The 18,311-nt window shown below is 43.9% G+C and overlaps 1 protein-coding gene across 7 annotated transcripts in view; it reads left to right on the top strand.

Moving 5' to 3' along the window:
• Nucleotides 1-18,311, top strand: part of agrn (agrin) — a 261,140-nt gene that overhangs the window by 225,515 nt on the left and 17,314 nt on the right. For 5 of the 7 annotated variants that reach the window (XM_025902006.1, XM_025902007.1, XM_025902004.1 and 2 more), the window contains 12 exons: nt 858-985; nt 3,845-3,959; nt 4,810-4,929; nt 5,129-5,494; nt 6,918-7,110; nt 8,804-9,019; nt 11,097-11,326; nt 12,892-13,026; nt 15,412-15,502; nt 15,815-15,979; nt 16,076-16,187; nt 17,800-17,811. In XM_025902006.1, coding sequence (XP_025757791.1) covers nt 858-985; nt 3,845-3,959; nt 4,810-4,929; nt 5,129-5,494; nt 6,918-7,110; nt 8,804-9,019; nt 11,097-11,326; nt 12,892-13,026; nt 15,412-15,502; nt 15,815-15,979; nt 16,076-16,187; nt 17,800-17,811 — 1,883 coding nt within the window. The remainder of the gene's footprint in view (nt 1-857; nt 986-3,844; nt 3,960-4,809; nt 4,930-5,128; nt 5,495-6,917; nt 7,111-8,803; nt 9,020-11,096; nt 11,327-12,891; nt 13,027-15,411; nt 15,503-15,814; nt 15,980-16,075; nt 16,188-17,799; nt 17,812-18,311) is intronic. The other 2 variants (XM_025902005.1, XM_025902009.1) reach the window with 1 other exon arrangement.

The raw sequence follows: 18,311 nt of genomic DNA, 5'->3' as shown, positions 1-18,311 counted from the left end.
GCGGCGGCGCGTGCGCGTGTGTGTGTATCGGTAGTGTCTGCTGTCCTTTTCATGCAGTTTTAACCAGGCTGTGTCAGTCATCGGTCCGCCTGCATTAAGGAGACAATTACGACTATCTTTCACGATAATCATACAAGTGCTCGTCCCGTTCTCTCTGGCATTGCTCAGGCGGGGGCAGCCATGATTGATTTGGGCAATTTGTTCTGCTGATTATGAGCGGCACGGAAACCCGGCGTCGGTGCCTCGCCAGCTCCTCCGTTCTCCACCACACACATAAACACCTTCGACTTTCTGCTTTATATCGCACTGCACCTCTCTGGCGGCAGTACCGAGAAACCGTATAGAGTTGATAGATGTTGGACAACATAACCCCCAAGGTCGCACAGGGAGGCTTTCTCTTTGCTGAGGAAGGCACTATTTTGAGTGCCCGTGGGTTGCTTTCACTTTAGTGTGTGTTGTTTTTTCCCTCCATGTGTTTGTGTGTCTGTCTAACTTGTTGTCTTTTTACCCAGCCCTCCATGGCACGGCCAGCTTTGGGGACGAGTCTCGGTCTGGTAAAACTGGCCCATTTTTCCACCTTCTGTTCGTCTCTTCTGTCATATTTCACAGTCCACCTGTTCCACCACCACAACTTCCACCACCTCTACCTTTAATGGCCAAACTCCAGACCTTTTTTAAAGCCCCAGACAATCAGCAACACACTTCACTAACCCCTCCTTGTCAAACACACACAAACACACAATCCATCACTAACCCAAAACTGGCACTGCTCTGAAACGAGGGGGAAAGCAGCGGGGAATGAGTGAAAGAAGAAGGCTTGAGCCACGGTGTTTCTGTATCTTCTCTTCTTCTTCCAGCCACCATGAGGTTCAGCGGTTCCCTGCACCTGGACCAGGTGGATGGCCAGGACCTGATCTACACACCTGAGATGGAGGACCCCAAGTCTGAGCTGTTTGGAGAGACGGCCCGCAGCATAGAGGGCGCTGTAAGTGGCTGAATTTGCTGTAACACGATTTCATAATTAAGAAAATATATTAATTAATAGATTAAAGAATCCACACTTACATCTCTCAGCTTATACTGCCCTTTGCTAGCGCTCAGCTTTTAAAGTACTTTTAAATGTCCTAATGCCCTTTGCTGTTTTTCCAGCTTGTTCTGCTGCCCTCAAGTGTCAAAGAAGTGTCCAAAAAAAAGTATAAATTAAAACTGCTTTGATGTAATTGATTCAAATGACAGTTGCCACTGTTGCCATTAGGGAAACTTGGAGAGGAATGCTACAAAATTTTCTTAGTATTCCCAAGAATGTTCTTGTCATGAGTGGAAAGCTTTTCAGACAACACTCAAAGCATCGTGTCACACTAAAACTCTTCCCGAGAGCCAGACTAATCAGATTCTTTCAGCTCCTTCAGGCAGGTTTCATCGCACGTTTTACAGACTTGACACCCCTGAAGTAGCTGAGTAATATTCTGCCACACTGAGCTGGAGTGATTTCTGTGCTCTGACATCTGATAGAAAAAAAACAACAATGATAAAAAGAAAGGAAAAAAAAAAAAGAAACCACACATTTTGCTGGCTGGCTGCACTTAGAGAGGAACATACATCATATCAGAGGCAGACAACGTGGCCTATCTGATATTTGATTTTTAATAAAAGGGGAATATTAGAATTCTCTTATAATCTGTGATCTGTAGACATGAATATGTAAAGAAATTGAATAACATTTTCAGATGTACCTGCCTGACACAGGTGAAGATATTAAGATGTACCATTCTATTTTTCCTTTTTTTCCCTGAACATTTACATCAAAATAGGAATTCCAGTGACTTATATACATATCTACACACAGATATACACACACACACACACACACATATATATACATATTATAGAAGTATTAATAATGTCCAAAGAACGTGGCCTAAATAAACAGACAAAGAAATTCTTCAAGCTTAATAAGACCAATACATAAAATAAATAAATAACAGCTTTCTGCAGACTTGTTTAAAGAATCATTTGTCAGTCGCTTGCCAAACACTTCACAGTATTCAAAAAGCAGCTTTTCATGTGAGATTAATTATGATTTTTCAGCTATTTGAAAACTCAAGTCCTTATTCTGGATATGAGTCTCATAAGTTTGGATGGTCACGATGCCAGTTGCTGTTAGCAAGCCAGAACCCAGGCGGGCACAGAGCCTGTACAGTAATCACAGCTTGGCTCGTGTTGGTTACCCTGGTTGAATTTCTCCACTGTCCGTTTTCTGTGTTGAGCTCAGACCTTTGAACAAATGTCTCTGTTGTCAAGCCGGGGCCCTGCTCCTCTGATGAAATGGGAACTTTGTGTGTTTGTGTGTGTGCGCGCGCTTAGGTACACAGTACACATGTACCAGCTGTTGAATTAGTGTCACTATGCCCCACTGGGACCTAATCTGCTACCTCACAGTGATTTGTGAGTGTGTGTGTGTGTGTGTGTGTGTGTGTGTGTACGTGCATGTGTGTTCATTAACACTATCAGCCTGTGTGTCTCTGAAGCCTGGTGTGCCACTTGACGCCAACCACCCCCTATTCATCTTCCAGCACACACACTGAGCACATGCAGAGCATACACGCCAGGACACATTCACTTGAACGTACGGGTGTATAGAAAGAAGGCGAATCAGCCCGCCGCTCGTTTCACTGACAGAACAACCTGTTGTAATTTGCAGATAAATGAGCACGTGGAAGAGAAAGAGAAGGAAGCGGAAAAGAAAGACCAGGTGGTTTTGAGGACCGCGTGTCCACGGGAGAGTTTGCCCACCGTGACTAAGCCAGTTTTGGAGGATTTTATTTTTCGACTTTGCTGTCACACCTCAGCCCACAAATTAGAGACATTTAATGCATGAAGGAAATCATCTTTAACAAACTGAATTCTCAAACCCAACAAAGTCCACTCAGTCACTCATTGTCACCGATTAGCAGCTTTTTGTTTGTTTGTTTTATAAATGTTTTTGCTTTTTTCCATCGGCTCTCACCTCATTATTGTCTGAAGACTTGCTGATTTACAGTGTACATATCATGAATAGGTCACTTTTAATAAAAAGAATCACAGAGAAAGTGGAGGTACCTAAAAACATGCTTTTCTGAACGGTGATTTTGCTTCAGATAAAAACTGTGAGATGCAGATGAGGAGCGTGTGGCCGTTGGATGCCATGGTAAACTGGGTTAGCAAACCCTGTGGCTCCTCTGATTCTTCAGCATCACCACTGAGAACAATGCACAGGATTTCCCCCATTTTTTCCCTTTTCTTTCATACACTGAGTGTGTGAATGTGATCAATTCACAATTTAAACTAGTGCACATAACTTTTTTTTTTTACTTCTAGCATAAAAATGGCCCATTTTTAAGACAAAATACTCATCCAGGTTTGGGGTTAAAAGGCAGCGTCAGTATTTATAACTGTTAAAATATCACTGTTGGCTGATTTTAAAAAATCCCACTTCAGTCAAACCTCATAAAGAGCTCTTCAGGCTGTTACAACGTGCACACAGTAACGAGCATCAGTAGCAAAACCAATCAGAATGTCAGGGTAGCTCGACATTTATCTTAGCTCCTCCTGAAAACTTGTTCCAATAATTAATGCCAGGGCAGCAGCTAAATGTCAATTTGTGCACCCACACCCAATGGGTTCCTTCCATGCACCCCAATTTGAGAGGCAGCTTCTTTCTTCCTCAGAGATCGGGTACAGTCTTCTGGAATTGGACTCGCTGCTGTGATAGCGTGGAGCTCATTACCGGCCTCATTTATCATCTCCTCTGTCTGTCCGTTCTCTCCTCCCACTCTTTCTCGCTCTCTCTCTCTCTGCTCCTCAGCTCAATGAGTTGTTCAGGAAGTCGGCGGTGCACAAAGACTTTATGAGCGTTCGTGTCCGTAACCTGGCGCCCAGCAACTCCATCCTGGCCTATGTCGAGGCTCACTTCAAACCAGGTGAGAGATCCTTATAGAGAGACAGATGAGCTTTGTGCATTTGGCTTTCAGCGAGGAGGGTGTGTGAGATATGAATACATTTTTAGCAGAAAAATAGGCATTTTGCAAATAGATGAGCTTGTATAGTCTTGCTTTCTGAAATTTGCACAGCACATGCTTTAAACTATGGGTGGGGCTCTCCAGGCCTCAAGGGCCGGTGTCCTGCAGGCTTTAGATATCATCCTGGATATCACCTGAATCACATGATTAGTTCATTACCAGGCATCTGGACAACATCAAGACATGTTGAGGAGGTAATTTAGTCAATTAAATCAACTGTGTTGGATCAAGGACACATCTAAAACCTGCAGGACCCCGGCCCTTGAGGTCTGGAGTTCCCCACCCCTGCTTTAAACCAAAATCTAAGGAAGTGGGTGTTCTCTAAATATCATCATGATCATGTTACAATACTTTTCTTGGATCTTGGGTCATATGCTGCAGCTGCTTCTTTAAACTACCACGCAGAACATCAGCTTCCTCCCCTGCCTCTTATTTTTATTCTATAGTTTTATGAGCCTCGTTTAGTGTCCTTGATACCCTTCACGTGGGTTATCGGGTGCCGTTATGTGCCGCTCCTCCATGGCCTGTAAAGCAAACATCTGTGGCGAACATTATGAGACCGATTCATCTGGAAAAAAGCCGGACAATCAACGGCTGGAGGACAAGCGGTCCACAGAGGCCCTCCCAACTGTCATACCTAGGGCTGTTTGATATATCCATTTTAACATTTAAGGAGCTCAAGCCTTGTATTTGCTTTGGAGTGCTCCTCGGAGGCCTTGCTCTAAATGCTTGTACCTCGTGTTTGTTGTAGATACAAGATTCACCGTGGAGGACATCGTAGGAGCCCTGCTGAAACAGTTAAAGGCCTCCAAAGACACCAGCATCTCTGTGAAGAAGCCGGAGGATGAGAATATTCGCTTCACCAATTATGGTAATACAGTGTGGACTTAACAGGAGTGTGTAGGGATTAATAAAATGAAAGGGAGTTTTAAGTTATTCATGAGGTAGTTTATCAAAGGTTTTACAGGTCTTGAATAGAAAGTCTCAGAACCGCAGGCTCAACATACTTTAATGTCCTTTTTATTTCCTTTTTCCAAATCCTTTTGTTCTCCCCCCGCCTCTGTTGACAGGCCTGTCCTCCATCTCCATCTTCACCACCACTACCACTACCACCACAGCGTCGATCACCACAGCTGCTCCCACCACCTCGACCAGGCCTCCTACGACTTCCCCTTACATCACCCGTCGACCGACAGGCACCACCCGCAGGCCCTTCAGCGGCAGACATAAATTGGTGCCGGTTACCTCGCCTCTCACCACTACTGCCCTGCCTCCAGCCACTACCGTTGCCCACTTCACAACCAGGCCTTACCACAAGGTGCTGCAGAAGCCCTGCGACTCCCACCCCTGCCTCCACGGAGGCACATGCGAGGAAAACGGCAGCGACTTCAACTGCAAGTGCCCCGCGGGCCGCGGAGGGACTGTGTGCGAGAAGGGTGGGTCAGCTCGGAGAGTTTTCATTTTCTTTAGGAACTGGATCTTTTGCCATATTTCTGATTACTCTTAAATCAAAAGTTTCAAAGTCTCGGCTTATTTCAGACTCATCTAAGAAAATGAGCTCAGACAGACTTTCCCTGTAATTTGCTACTTTGCAATTAGCAATTTCAAAGAACCCACCAAAGGCTAACGGTTACAGAGATTTTGCAGCGGCTAAGTGGGTTTTAGGCACTCTACTTTCCATTGTGCCAATCATGCTTTTTAGCTGTTTTATAATCACTACTAACCACATCTTCAAGTGCTTTTATGTATTTATAAAGTAGCAGAAACACACCATTATAATAGAAAAAAATCCCTCAAATATTAGAGAAACGCTTGATCAAATAAAACGCTTATTTTAAAGCGAAAGAGTGGTTGTAGCGTGTGCAAGGTGACACCTTAATTGGCAGTGGGAGTAATGACTTTCAGTTAGCTTTGAAATATGTAAATGAAATGTTATGTGGTCACAGATGTGGATTTATTGGATCGTATAAAGCTCGACGGTTTATCGGCGAGCAATCACAGCACTGTACAGAGTGTCAGTTTTACGGTCAGTGTTGAAGAAAGAAGAAAAACCTTGGGAATAAAGAGCTGAGGTGTGATTGAGTTTCTCCTCGGCTGCTGCGCTTCAAGCTCATCTCGAGTGATTCAGACAGGCCCAACATCTCAGAAACGAGCGACCACTGAGCCGTGCACCAAAAGCTACACAAAATCCAGCCGAGGCTGCAGAGAAAACCATAAACCTGGGAGAACTTTTTAGAGAAGCACAGCTCCTTCCTTTCTTCCCTCTTACTCTACTCTGGGATTTTTCTGGAATGGGGAGCGACCTCACGCAGCTGCGTCTTAAGATAATTGACACTAATTGCTTTGATGGGGATTAGCTGGTGAGAATCAGTGTGGATCTTTGCGTTAGAGTGCTTAAATGAAATCATAGACACATACACACAAAACTGCACAACCAGCCTCCCCGAGATCAATCAAGTCATTAGAAAAGCGAGAGCTCATCAGATGCCGTTCTCCTCAGAGAGACGGTCAGGAAGACAGATGGACGGTGGAAAAAAAAAGGAGCCCAGGAGAAAAAATGCATGATAATAATCAGAATTGTCAAGTCGATTCACAAAAAAAAGCACACAAACATTTGCTGTGTGTGTTTGTGTGTGCACGCGTGTGAGACTGCACGATGGCTCCTCTTTCTGCACCTTCTGCTTTTGATAAACCCATCAAGCCTTTGGTGAAAACGTCAATCCTGTAAAATAAACAGAAATCTTCTCATTTTCTGTCACGCGCCGCTCACGCATCATTATATGCATGAAACTTCTCTCACACCGCGATTAAGCAAATCACATAATAATGACGAGATATAATGTCTTCTTTCCTCCACAGTGATCAAGTACTACATCCCGTCATTTGGAGGCCAGTCCTACTTGGCCTTCCCAACCATGAGCGCGTACCACACTGTCCGCATCGCCATGGAGTTCAGAGCGTCTGAGATGGACGGCATCCTGCTCTACAACGGCCAGGATCGCAAGAAGGACTTCATCTCTCTTGCTCTGGTCAACGGCAGGGTGGAGCTCAGGTGAACGTCAGCTGATTTAAGAGGGACCCTGTCGGCTGACATCAGTGGTCCTGATGTTTTGGTTTTTGTTTGAATTCAGTAGGCTTTTTACTTTCACATCCATCGTGGCAAAAATAAGATGAAATTTTAATGATCAACACTATGAAACCGGGTCATTGCAGCAGCAGCTGACAACAGATGCAGATAAGAATAAAACAAAGAGACGGCACTAAAGATAATGAGGCAAATAATTACAGTGAGTAAACATGTCGGAAAAACGGCTGTGCAGGGAAAAGAAAAAGCTACAGTTCACATGATTACAGGTGGAAGGAATATATACTCGGGAATATATGCTGGATGTCCCAAGTGCACATTTTATGTGTTATCTAATCACACAGATAAACAAAGGAAAAATCTAAGCTGTATTTACAAAATGTGGTGTTTGTATTTACAGAAGGATCGAATGAGAAAGAAATGTATTTGGAAAATTCAGCTTAGATGCTTTAAAATACTCTTTTCCATCAGAACTGTGCGTTTGAAGTGGTAAAAGTGTGTTTTTGTGCATGTTGTCAACACTGGGTGGGAGCAGTATCACTCTAGGACCAAAGCAAAAATTAAAAGAATAAATAATAAAATGTAGCAAAACAAATAATGATGTTTTTTTCACCATCCCTTCCTGGTAACCAGCTAGCTTTTATTCCATCATGGTATGGATGGAGTATATTTGCAGACTTAAAGTCAGGCTGGGTCACCGTTAGGAAATTGATCCTGATGTACAACTGGTGTTTTGCCCCTTTAACATGCACACTGGAGCTTTATGTGGGCAAAATATCTAGTATTACATTTTAGACTGAAGCTGACAGTAACTGCAGGTCTTATCTAGTCTCTTGAGAGACGACACTTTTCCTGCCAGAAACCTGCAGAAACACTAGCACTAATCTCTTCTCTGTGGCGGAGACGTATGAATAAAAAATCATTTGGGGACGGGAACATCTTCAGAAGAGACAAGAATGAGCTAATTAGAGATGCTGCACTGCATCTGTTTCGGACCTTTTATTTCTAATGTTGTCAGCTTCCCTTGTCTTTCTGGTTCTCACATTTCACCCTGACCCCTGCAAGGTCTTTCAGTTTCTCCCAACCTGGCCAGGTTAGATTGCTCTATTCAGGGTAAAATCAATAGCAAACTAAAGGAGATCATTAGTCACTTGTGCTTTCAAATAGAGCTCTGCCTCAATTCTAGAAATACAGCTGTGAGATTACCACCCACAGCTCTGCAAATCCAAGACGTGGGGAGAAGAACTAATTATTTGTGACAGATAATTGCTCTCAGGTTGCGATAATGCTACCATATGTGTGGGTGCACATACACGACGGCTCTTTTCTGTGATGATACGGCCTTTTTTTCTCAACAAAACCTCATTAGAAAAAAGGTTGAATTAAAAATGAGGATGTGAGAGACACTTTTTTAAGTGAGTAACTGTTTCATTCCAGTCACATGCTCCAGTCTGAAATTCCAAATAAGCACCTTTGTATCTTCTTTCTTTCCTCCATCTCTGTCTTGTTGAGCATTATGAGCAGATTTCCTGTAGTCATTAGAGGTTGGATATTCTGAAGAATAAAATTCCTGCCTGATGAAAGTATCAAAGTCAGCAGAAATAGAGGGATCTTTTGGTAAAGTGAGGTGTCTAAGTTATTCTGTGTCATCCCGTTTCAGGTTCAACACAGGTTCGGGCACAGGCACGGCCCTCAGCAAAGTTCAAATCAGTCAAGGCCGCTGGCATCAGCTGGTGGTGACTCGCAACCGCCGAAACGCCATGCTCAGCGTGGACAGCGAGCCACACATCGAGGGTGAGAGCCCACGGGGCACAGATGGCCTCAACCTCGACACCAACCTGTTCATCGGAGGAGTGCCTGAGGACATCAAGCAAGAGTAAGACCTTGGCATTACAGTTACAGTCACACCATTGTGTTAATAGTGATGTGCAGACACAAAGTCCATCATCTGTGGCTCATTTTAATATTCCATTCTACAGCTTTTATATATTCAGTATCCAGCTAATTCCAAGCGGCACCAATCAAGTTTTCTGTTTATGCTAATTTTGCTGATTTACCATTTTTGTATTCGGTGTAGAGTTAACTACTGTTAATCCCACTTCAGTGGCCCGTAACCTAGTCGGAGACCTTTGAGGGAAAAATTAGCCATGTGCAGCTTTTTGATAAATCGACTCGCGTTATTTGTATTCATCTGGTACCCTTAAGTCATGTGAGGATAGTTGCCTAGAGTGGTTTCATAGAGCACGGCCCCATCTTCCATTTGTTTTTTCCCCATCTGCTGCTTGTTCATCCATTGGTCTTAATAGAAGTGCACTACAGAGTAGGAGGAGAACAATATGGGAATAATAAAAATAAAGTGCTTTTATGAAAAAAATTCTTCATGTTATAAAATTAGTAGATACGTTTAAGTCATAAATCTGCTGTAAAGTTGAGAATTGTAACACGGGAATCTGCTTTTAGTACAGCTTCAATCGGAAGTTCAAGGAATTGCAGTTTTTGGCACTTTGGGATTTGTTTTGTTTGCTTCATTTTTCAGCCCCAGAGCTTGCTGCTAGCTGAGGACACGGACAGTAGGCATCAAATCAGTGTTTTAGAGTCATTAGTTGCAAGCCTGTGGACACACTCAAACTATCTGCCCCCTTATCCACGCTAGTAATATTGTTTTAGTTAACACTGTGTTGATGGAAGGTGTTTTGACCTGTTTATTTATACGTGTACAATTAATGTACAACCCTAATTCCAAAAAAGTTGGGACACTGTGTAAAATATAAAGAAAACTAACGTAATGACTTGCAAATCTAAACATTTTACTGATTAATGAAAAATCTTGCTCATTTGTCTTCCAACAATTTGATCGCAGCAACATGTCTCAATAAAGTTTGGACAGGGGCAGCTGGAAAAGTAAGTGGTACTAAAAAGAAACAGCTGGAGGAGCAATTTTGCAAGTAATTAGGTTAATCATGTTACAGGTCGGTAACGTGATTGGGTTTAAAAAGGGAGTCTTAGAGGGGCACAGTTTATTGAAATCACTGGACAGGCTCAGGAACACTTACACAAATCACTGTGCCTGAGCTTTAACTACACAAATGCTGCTTAAAGCTCTACAATGCAGAGAAAAAGGCATATGTGAACATGATCGAGAATCGCCGTCGTCTTCTCTGGGTCGAAGCTTTAAAATGGACTGAGGCAAAATGGAAAACTGTTCTGTGATCAGCCGAATTGAAATTTGACATTCTTTTTGGAAAACATGGACGCTGTGTCCCCCAGACTAAAGAGGAGATCTATGGAGGTGCATTAGTGCCTGTGGAACTGGCAGCGATAGGGATGATGAAATAAAAATATAACAAAGAAGATCCAGGACTGTTGAGCAGCTGGAATCCTATATCAGACAAAAATGGGATAACTCTCCTCTCCAAAAAGTCCAGAAACTGGTCTCTCTGGACTCCTGCTAAAAAAGAGGTGATGCTCATCACAATCAAAATGACCATTTTTTTTATTAAAATGGTACATTTGTTTTCCTGTGAATAAAATATGAGGTAAATATGAGAAAGTGATATAAGTAAAATTGTTATTATTTTATTATTATTTGTAATTATGCACTTATTACACACAGTGTCCCAACTTCTTTTGGAATTAGGGTTGTAATAATGCCATAAATGTGAATTGTTGTAATTATGTGTTATGATATTGTGACATCCCTGGTACAAAGTTGGTGTCAGTAATAGTAGTAATTAACCAGTTTGTTCGATTTTGATCAGAAATGATCAGATGTTGGAGAAAAAAAGGTCAACATCCGAGGTGAATTTGGAAAATTCTTCTTCTAGCTCTTCCTTTATGGAAATATAATGAAGTGTATTAATAATACTTCATAGAGTATGGCATTTCTTCACCGCAGGTTCAGTGTGATTCAGTTAGCTTTAGTAGTGTAATTTTTTCCCCCTGTCTGTCTTCAGTGTAAAGGAGAGGACAGGGTTGGCAGTCGGTCTGGTGGGCTGCATCCGCATGTTAGATGTCAACAACCGGAATCTCAACCTGCAGGAAAACGGGGGCGAAAGTCTGTACGGCAGCGGGGTGGGTGAATGCGGCAACAACCCCTGCCTGCCAAATCCCTGCAAGAATGGCGGCGCTTGCCAGGTGAAGGAGGCCGAGATGTTCCACTGCAAGTGCAGCAAAGGATTCTGGGGTAAGATGCTGAGACGAATTCAGCAGATTTTCCTAATAGTTATGGACAGTCGTGGAGTTCTGAGTTAGTTCCAGGGAAATAAGTAGAAAATACGCCTTATTCATATGTAATTTTCAAACTTTCCTAACACCTTGTAGTTAAAATTCTGCTAATACATCTCAGTGTTGCCTTCTCCATAGGGATTCACTGTGGTCATGCCTGACTCACAAATCCTAAGTAAGCTTGACAGGCTAATTTGACAGTGTAACTCATGCCCCAGCAGCAGCGCTGCAAGTCATTTTGTAAACACCGACACTATCAAATCTGTGTGTCCAACACAGAAATGGGAGTTTAAATGTTGACGCAGTGCAAGGAACATGAAAAACTTTGAACTAATTCTCTGTGATTGGCCTTTGGCCTATCTCTCCTTCCACTGTTCCCTTCCTCTTCTTTTTCTCCCTCCAGCAGATGGCAACTAACAAGCAGCTGAGAGAGAGAATATAGTTAAGAGCAGACACCAGCAGGGCCTAGCCAAGCGTGCCCCTCGCTGGTTATACTGCAGCTTACCGCGGAAAGTTTCACACAAGAAGCAATTTAATTGTCAGATCTAACTTTTATGCTCGAATAGTAAAGGATTTCACCCACAAATGGGGGCAGGTTAATGGTTATTGAAACAACGTGTCAGCCGAGGTTTAAGAGCCATTTTCCTTGAATGTACAATGTGGATCAATAAAGTATCGTGGTGTATTACTGTTGCCTTTATGTTTTTGTTGGTGCTGAGAAGCTTGGGGAGGCATGTAAATCTCAAGGAGCACTGCTGTGGCAGAAGTTATGCTAGCAACCCAGTGTACAACGAATGGTGTTAATGAGAATTGGACCGATGCCTGCGCCCTCAGATTGAAGTTAATTTTGTCACGATGTCAATTTAAAAGCAGCCGAGATTGGCTATCTCGAAGGAATGGGACAGATCGGAGAAAGAGAGAAGACAGAACAAATGGGCGGGAAGAGTTGTAGTTAGAGGGAGGGCATGTCAGGACAGCTGGATGAATGCGAGAGGTGAGAGAGTAATAGAGTTAAAAAGAGGGGAGAGGAAGAATAGATGTGAAAAAGAGCCGTGGTGGCGAGGAGCTAAAAGTGGAGGATAAAATACAGCTTCCAAACGTGGGAGTGAGGAAAACGGGGGAGCCCTGTGAGCTCAGCGGGAATGGGGTTCATTAAAGCACTCGCTTCACCACAGGCTCTGACTGCTAAAGTAATGACGGGTGAATTCAGATGGGCTGTGGCAGAGGGCAAAACCATCATCCACCAGACGCCTGCTAGCCTTTCCCACAGTCGGCGTTGGCCTAGAAACATGGCCGCGTGGCAGGAAGGCTCTCCACTGTTTAATCTGGACGTGTAATATTTCTAAATCCTATTAGAAAATGACCTCTATTACAGAGGAAATCCTCATACCCCCGCTTCTCTCTCCTTTTTCTGTCTTCCCCTCGTTTCAAGTGGAATACAAAAGAGCCGGTGGTTGAATACGTTGGCCCTTGTTGCAGGTTTCCTTGGTGGTTCCCTTCTGACATTTTTGTCTTTACATCCAGGTCTAACGTGTGCCGACGTCCACGACCCGTGCAACCCCACCAGGTGCCATCCGTCTTCCCAGTGCCAGGCACAGCCCGAGGGAGGCTACAAATGCGAGTGCCCCATGGGACGTGAAGGAAGACACTGCGAGAACGGTAATCTCTCCCGGACACAACAGAGTTTTGGTCTGGAGTCTGCTGAGTAGCACCCTCCTCCATGCCTATTTTCCCTCTTCTGTGACATTTCCATTCCCGCTGAATCGAAAAAGGAGATCAAATGCAGAAGAGGGGGGGTGCAGAAGCCTTCAGGGTGGAAGGGAAAGGGAGGGTTGGTGGCATACAGAACTGAGGTAGATGATTGGCCCCGTCGGGCCATTCACCACATCGACTCTGCTACGCTTGTTAGTGGGTAAGCTGCAGCCTCCCTCCCTGCCTTTCCGCCCACAGGTGTTGTGTTCAAACATGTTTGTTGGTACTTAGTTTCACATGGCAGAACCAGGCCGCTGCTGGGAAAAAGACCGGAGCACAGCTCAGCTGCTTTTGAAGTTCATCATTAGCACTTTGGGCGGTGTGGCATTCTGAAGTCTACTCATGTTTATCCCTCCCTTCCTTTGTAGATGTTGTCATGAATGCTTGCAGAAGTTGACTTCTGCAAGTGCGAATTAAAAAGAATATATTCTGATGCAAATCCTGAACAAAAGAGAAACACGCAACCTTGTAACCCTGGGAATTTGGGAAAAAAAACAGATGGGAATAGCCTCCTTCTCCTTCGCCTCGAGTCCAAGTTAGTAGGTGATTAAAATAAATTGAGGTGAACCAAAATCAATGCCATGTGAGCGGGAGCGTCTCCCATTCCAAAAGGCTATTTTTTTCCACACGAATCAATGAGATGACTAATCGCATCAGTCCTTCCTGCCCGCGGTGATTAATGGGAGCGTCAGTCAGCCAGAGTGTCAGCCCCAGAGAGGAGCTCAGAGATAAGGCGGCAGCCAGGCGGACATCCCCTCTGAGGGCTGCACTGAGAACAGTTAAAAAGACAGGTAGCTTAGAGCGCTCTCATCAGAAGCCTGAAGGTGAATTGGTCGTAATATGAAGTGTTTGTACCTTAGCGTGTGCGCGTGTGTGCGCGCACGTTTAGCTGAGCTGTGGTTTCCATTTCAATTCCACCAGGGGTTTGTCAGTGTAGCTTGCTGCTATAATATTCACAGTCAAGGACTTTTCTCAAGGGTGTTCCAGTAGTACTGAATGGCCTACTTTACTCAATGCTTTTACCCTGTCATAGTGTAAATCATTACAATTTAGTGATGGAAGCACAATCATTAGGATTGAGGCAGTAAACACACACAGACCAAAAAAAGGGGCTTGTCAGTTACATTAAGCTAGCTCTTTGTGTAAGATTTTCTTTTTTTGTGTATTCAAGCTGCTTGTTGCTGTTTCATTTTTTTTGATACTGTGGGTTTATTAGAAGTACTAATTGGGTGTCATTACTCCACCATCAACAAAATTGCCACAGAGCTTGCTACTGACTTAGCATTAGAAGCAACGGCTCGCTAAATGCTGCTTCTGCCTTAAAGACCAAAGACCAGCTGCGGAAACTTTAACTTGACGGAAATTTTCTTAGTCGTCAAACTCAGTCACCCACGCATCATGCAGCTTTCCTGGTCATCCAGCTTCTTCCAATGCCTTGCCCTCTGCTCACCTATTGATCGCTGTGCTTTCAGTTCGAGCGCTAGGTGAAAAATAAGAAAAACCCTCCAGACTCGCTCTATAGGAAACTACATTCTGAGAAGCTCTTACAGAGTTCACTTCAGCGCAGGATTCCTTGTTGCGTGCACCAAACTCTTTTTCTGTCTCCTCCACGGTGCGTGCCGTCATCATCATTAGCAGTCTTCTGCACAATAGCTAATTAGCTTTCTCTTCTATGTCTCCCTTCCCCATCCTGACTAATCCCAGCCAATTACGAGTAAAAGCTTTCTTGCCGGCTACATAGATAGGTATGTGTATATGAGCATCTAGCGTGGCACATTCCTCTCAGTGATTGTAGCTTTTGCAAGCAACACCATAAACACATACTCCCACAGTGACACTTGAATGATTTTTAATGTCAAGCTACTTGTTAGCGGGATGGCGGAGCGCCTGTCCTAATCACTCCAGACAGCCAAAAGACGGGACAGCCAGACGCAGACCCTGTTGCAAAGACATGAATTTGTAAAAAGGCCTGCCAAAATACAATAGCCACATTATTTCATAGGTCCCAGGCTGTGGTGTTAAACTCCACATGTCTCCAAAGGTCCTTTGTTATACAGTGGCGGGCTGTGTAATCAGTCTGACATGAGGGTTTTTTAATTTATTTATTTTTTTTGTTTGAATTTCCGTCAGGAGAAAGTCTTAATCCCAAAAGCTATAAAAACACAAATCCATCTCTCTCCTTAATGCTGACAGGCTCTTCAAAGATGTACCGACTATCCCTGAATTTCAATTTTGTCAGCAACAAAAACGACACCTGCGGTTCAATACTGTCTCTTTGTTTTTTTTCCCCAGTGGTTGAGAGGCGAGGGGCTTACATGCCACTGTTCAACGGAGACTCTTACCTGGAGCTGAAGGGGCTACATCTGTACGGGCACGATCTGCGGTAAGTCCCGTGCCTCAGAGTGAAACCCACACAGTCAAGTCTGGCATGTATTACCGAACACCGGATACCACGTAGGTCTCATAGGCTGAGCTTGTTCTCTGCCTAAGGCACAACACCCTTCTTTAAGCCTGGACTGAACTGACAATGACGGAAACAAGTAATATTGTCTAAGCGTGAGCATGTAGAACATACAATGTCTTTATATACTGGAGAAACAGTGCAGATGCACCAGACACAGAAGAACATCTGGGAGATGTTTCTAGGAGACCCTCTTACACTCACGTGTGTGTTTTGCTTCTTTTACATCTGCAGTCAAAAGGTTAGCATGACAGTGGTTTTCATGACCAACGACTCCAATGGTTTGATCTTTTACAACGGCCAAAAATCAGATGGAAGAGGAGACTTCATCTCGCTGTCCTTGAGCGATGGATTCCTGGAGTTTCGCTACGACCTGGGGAAGGGACCTGCCACCATAAGGTCACCACGACTTGAGAATCTAAGAGGGTTGAAGTTATCAAACAAGAAAACAGAGAAATATAAAACTGTGCATGTGTGTGACTGTGTGTGATTCAGGAGTAAGGAACAGATCCAGCTGAATGTGTGGAACACTGTCAACCTGGAGCGCTCCAACCGCAAAGGAGAGATCATGGTGAACAAGAAGGGTGCTGTCCGAGGAGAGGCACCAGTAAGAAAACCGCAACCCAACAAGCTACTGCTAATGGTTATCTTGCTTTTAGCATGCGGGGCTCAGGGGCCAGTGCTATCCTTACCCTTATGTCTGCCTGTATTTATATGTATATATACCCATCTGTGTGCCTATGTCTCATCTACGCCACTTCTTCAGGCCCCTATAAGTAGTGTCCAAGTTACTGCTTACCCAGTTTTGCTGATTTTTTTTGTACACAGTCCCAGAGCGTATAGTTTTCTAATTTTGTTCTAACCTAAAGTATGCAGCTATCTCCAGAAATCCAGCAATGCAAGAGGGAGAGCAGCAAATATAGAAGGGGCAGTCTTAATTTTGTAATACTTCTCCAAGCTTCCTGATTTTCTAGAGATAAAAGTTAGCATTACCTACCAAAATCAAAAAGCAGCCTTTTCTGCTGGTATACAGTCAATTTCATAAATCCAGCCTTTGAGGGTGCTGCCTAGGGAGGTGGAGGCAGATGAAGGAGATAGCAGCAGTGAGAGAGTGCGTAATGAAAATTTTAAACCCGGCGACTAGACTAATAAAGCAGGTACATGGTTCCAAATGAAGGCGATCTAATAGTTTGATAAGTCTGCAAGTCATCCAATTATATTAAACAGTGTAATTTGTGACTATGAACATGCACTCTGTCAACTCCATCAACTTCCTCTAAGATGCAACACTCCTTTTTTATTTTTTCCCCCTCTCTCTCGCTGCTCAGTCACCCCTCCTCTGCCTCCCCATCGTCCGTATGGTAATTGTGTTTTACTCCAGCAACGGAGGCAGAAAATCTTATTAAAGGAAGAGAGCAAGGGAAAAGCGAAGACGAGTGGGGGGCTGGGAAGACGCAAGGGATGAGCTGAGACTAGTTATGGAGCTCATTGCAGAGACCCTATCCAGTATGGCTCCAAGCTAATTCTCTCCCACTTCAGCGCTAAGAACCAGGAAGGCGTTACAATACGCTTTGCTCAGAGAAACCTATATCATATCAAAGGTGGTCGCACACAGGAACATATATTGATGCATATAGCATTTAGCATGTTCATTTCAAAGTCTGTTCAGGCTGCCGGCGTAATGAACTGCAAACTTTCAAAGGTTCGGATAGGAGAAATAATAATCTACGTCACCTCTTATTGAATGGCTGTGGTCTATAAATGAGGTTGGGTTAAGTGGCACTATTCATAGTCTCTCATCCATGAAGTGTTTTTTTTTTTTTTTTTTTTTTCTCCTTTTCATCTTTTGCTAATGGCATTGTATGTTTCATGCACGGCCTTCTTAGACTTACTGTCTTATTTGCATTCATGTTCTCTAGTGTAAATACGCACTTGCACAGCTTTGTGGTTTCATGTGTGTGTATGTATATAATGCAAAGGTGTGCTGTCCACATTTTATATTCTTGTTTAACGTGTCTGTCTCACGTGTCAGTGCTTCACAGCGGCTCTTTTTTAATACTCTTGCAGATGCGTGTGTTATAGTATGTGTGTGCTTTGTGAGCTTTTGCATTTGCCTAGCTCTGCATGCTCCTTTGTGCACAGACACTTTCTAGTTACCCTAATAACTCTCTTCCTCCCTATTTTCTTTCCTTCTCTATGATGTGCTGTCTGGAAATAAGAAATCACGCAAGGTAATTAGACAAGTCCCAGTCACACCTCAGCCCCGCATTTTGTTTGAGCCACCTCGCTGTGTCCTCTCATCCCCATCTCTCCATGCAACAACTGCACAGACCAAAAAAAAGGGTACTTCTGCAGAGCTGCAGGCAGCTTTAAAGGTGCCAGTTCTGTAGAACAACTTTGCCATTTTCATAAGCTCATGCACGCACACACAGCACCAAAGAGGAGATGCTCCTAAAGAACAAGGTTTGGCTTTCACCTCGGTCCATCTGCTGTGGGGGTGGGAAGGTGGGAGGCAAGAAGGAAAAGAGGCAGCCATCTTTGCGATGGCCATTGTTTTTAGCAACAAAGAAACGTCTTCATTAGTCTGGCGTAGGCGGGGATATCACGCCAGTGCCGCGTGCCTGTCGGAAAGTGAGAGCGAAGACATGGGAGGCGAGGAGGATATATACCGTAGGAGACGGTGAGGTGCTAAGCCAAGCCTGGCTGTTCTTTTGTCATCTGCTCTCACTTC

This window comes from Oreochromis niloticus, linkage group LG20 (genome assembly GCF_001858045.2).
Source record: "Oreochromis niloticus isolate F11D_XX linkage group LG20, O_niloticus_UMD_NMBU, whole genome shotgun sequence".
NCBI lineage: Eukaryota > Metazoa > Chordata > Actinopteri > Cichliformes > Cichlidae > Oreochromis > Oreochromis niloticus.
This window is presented reverse-complemented; position numbering and strand designations above follow the sequence as displayed.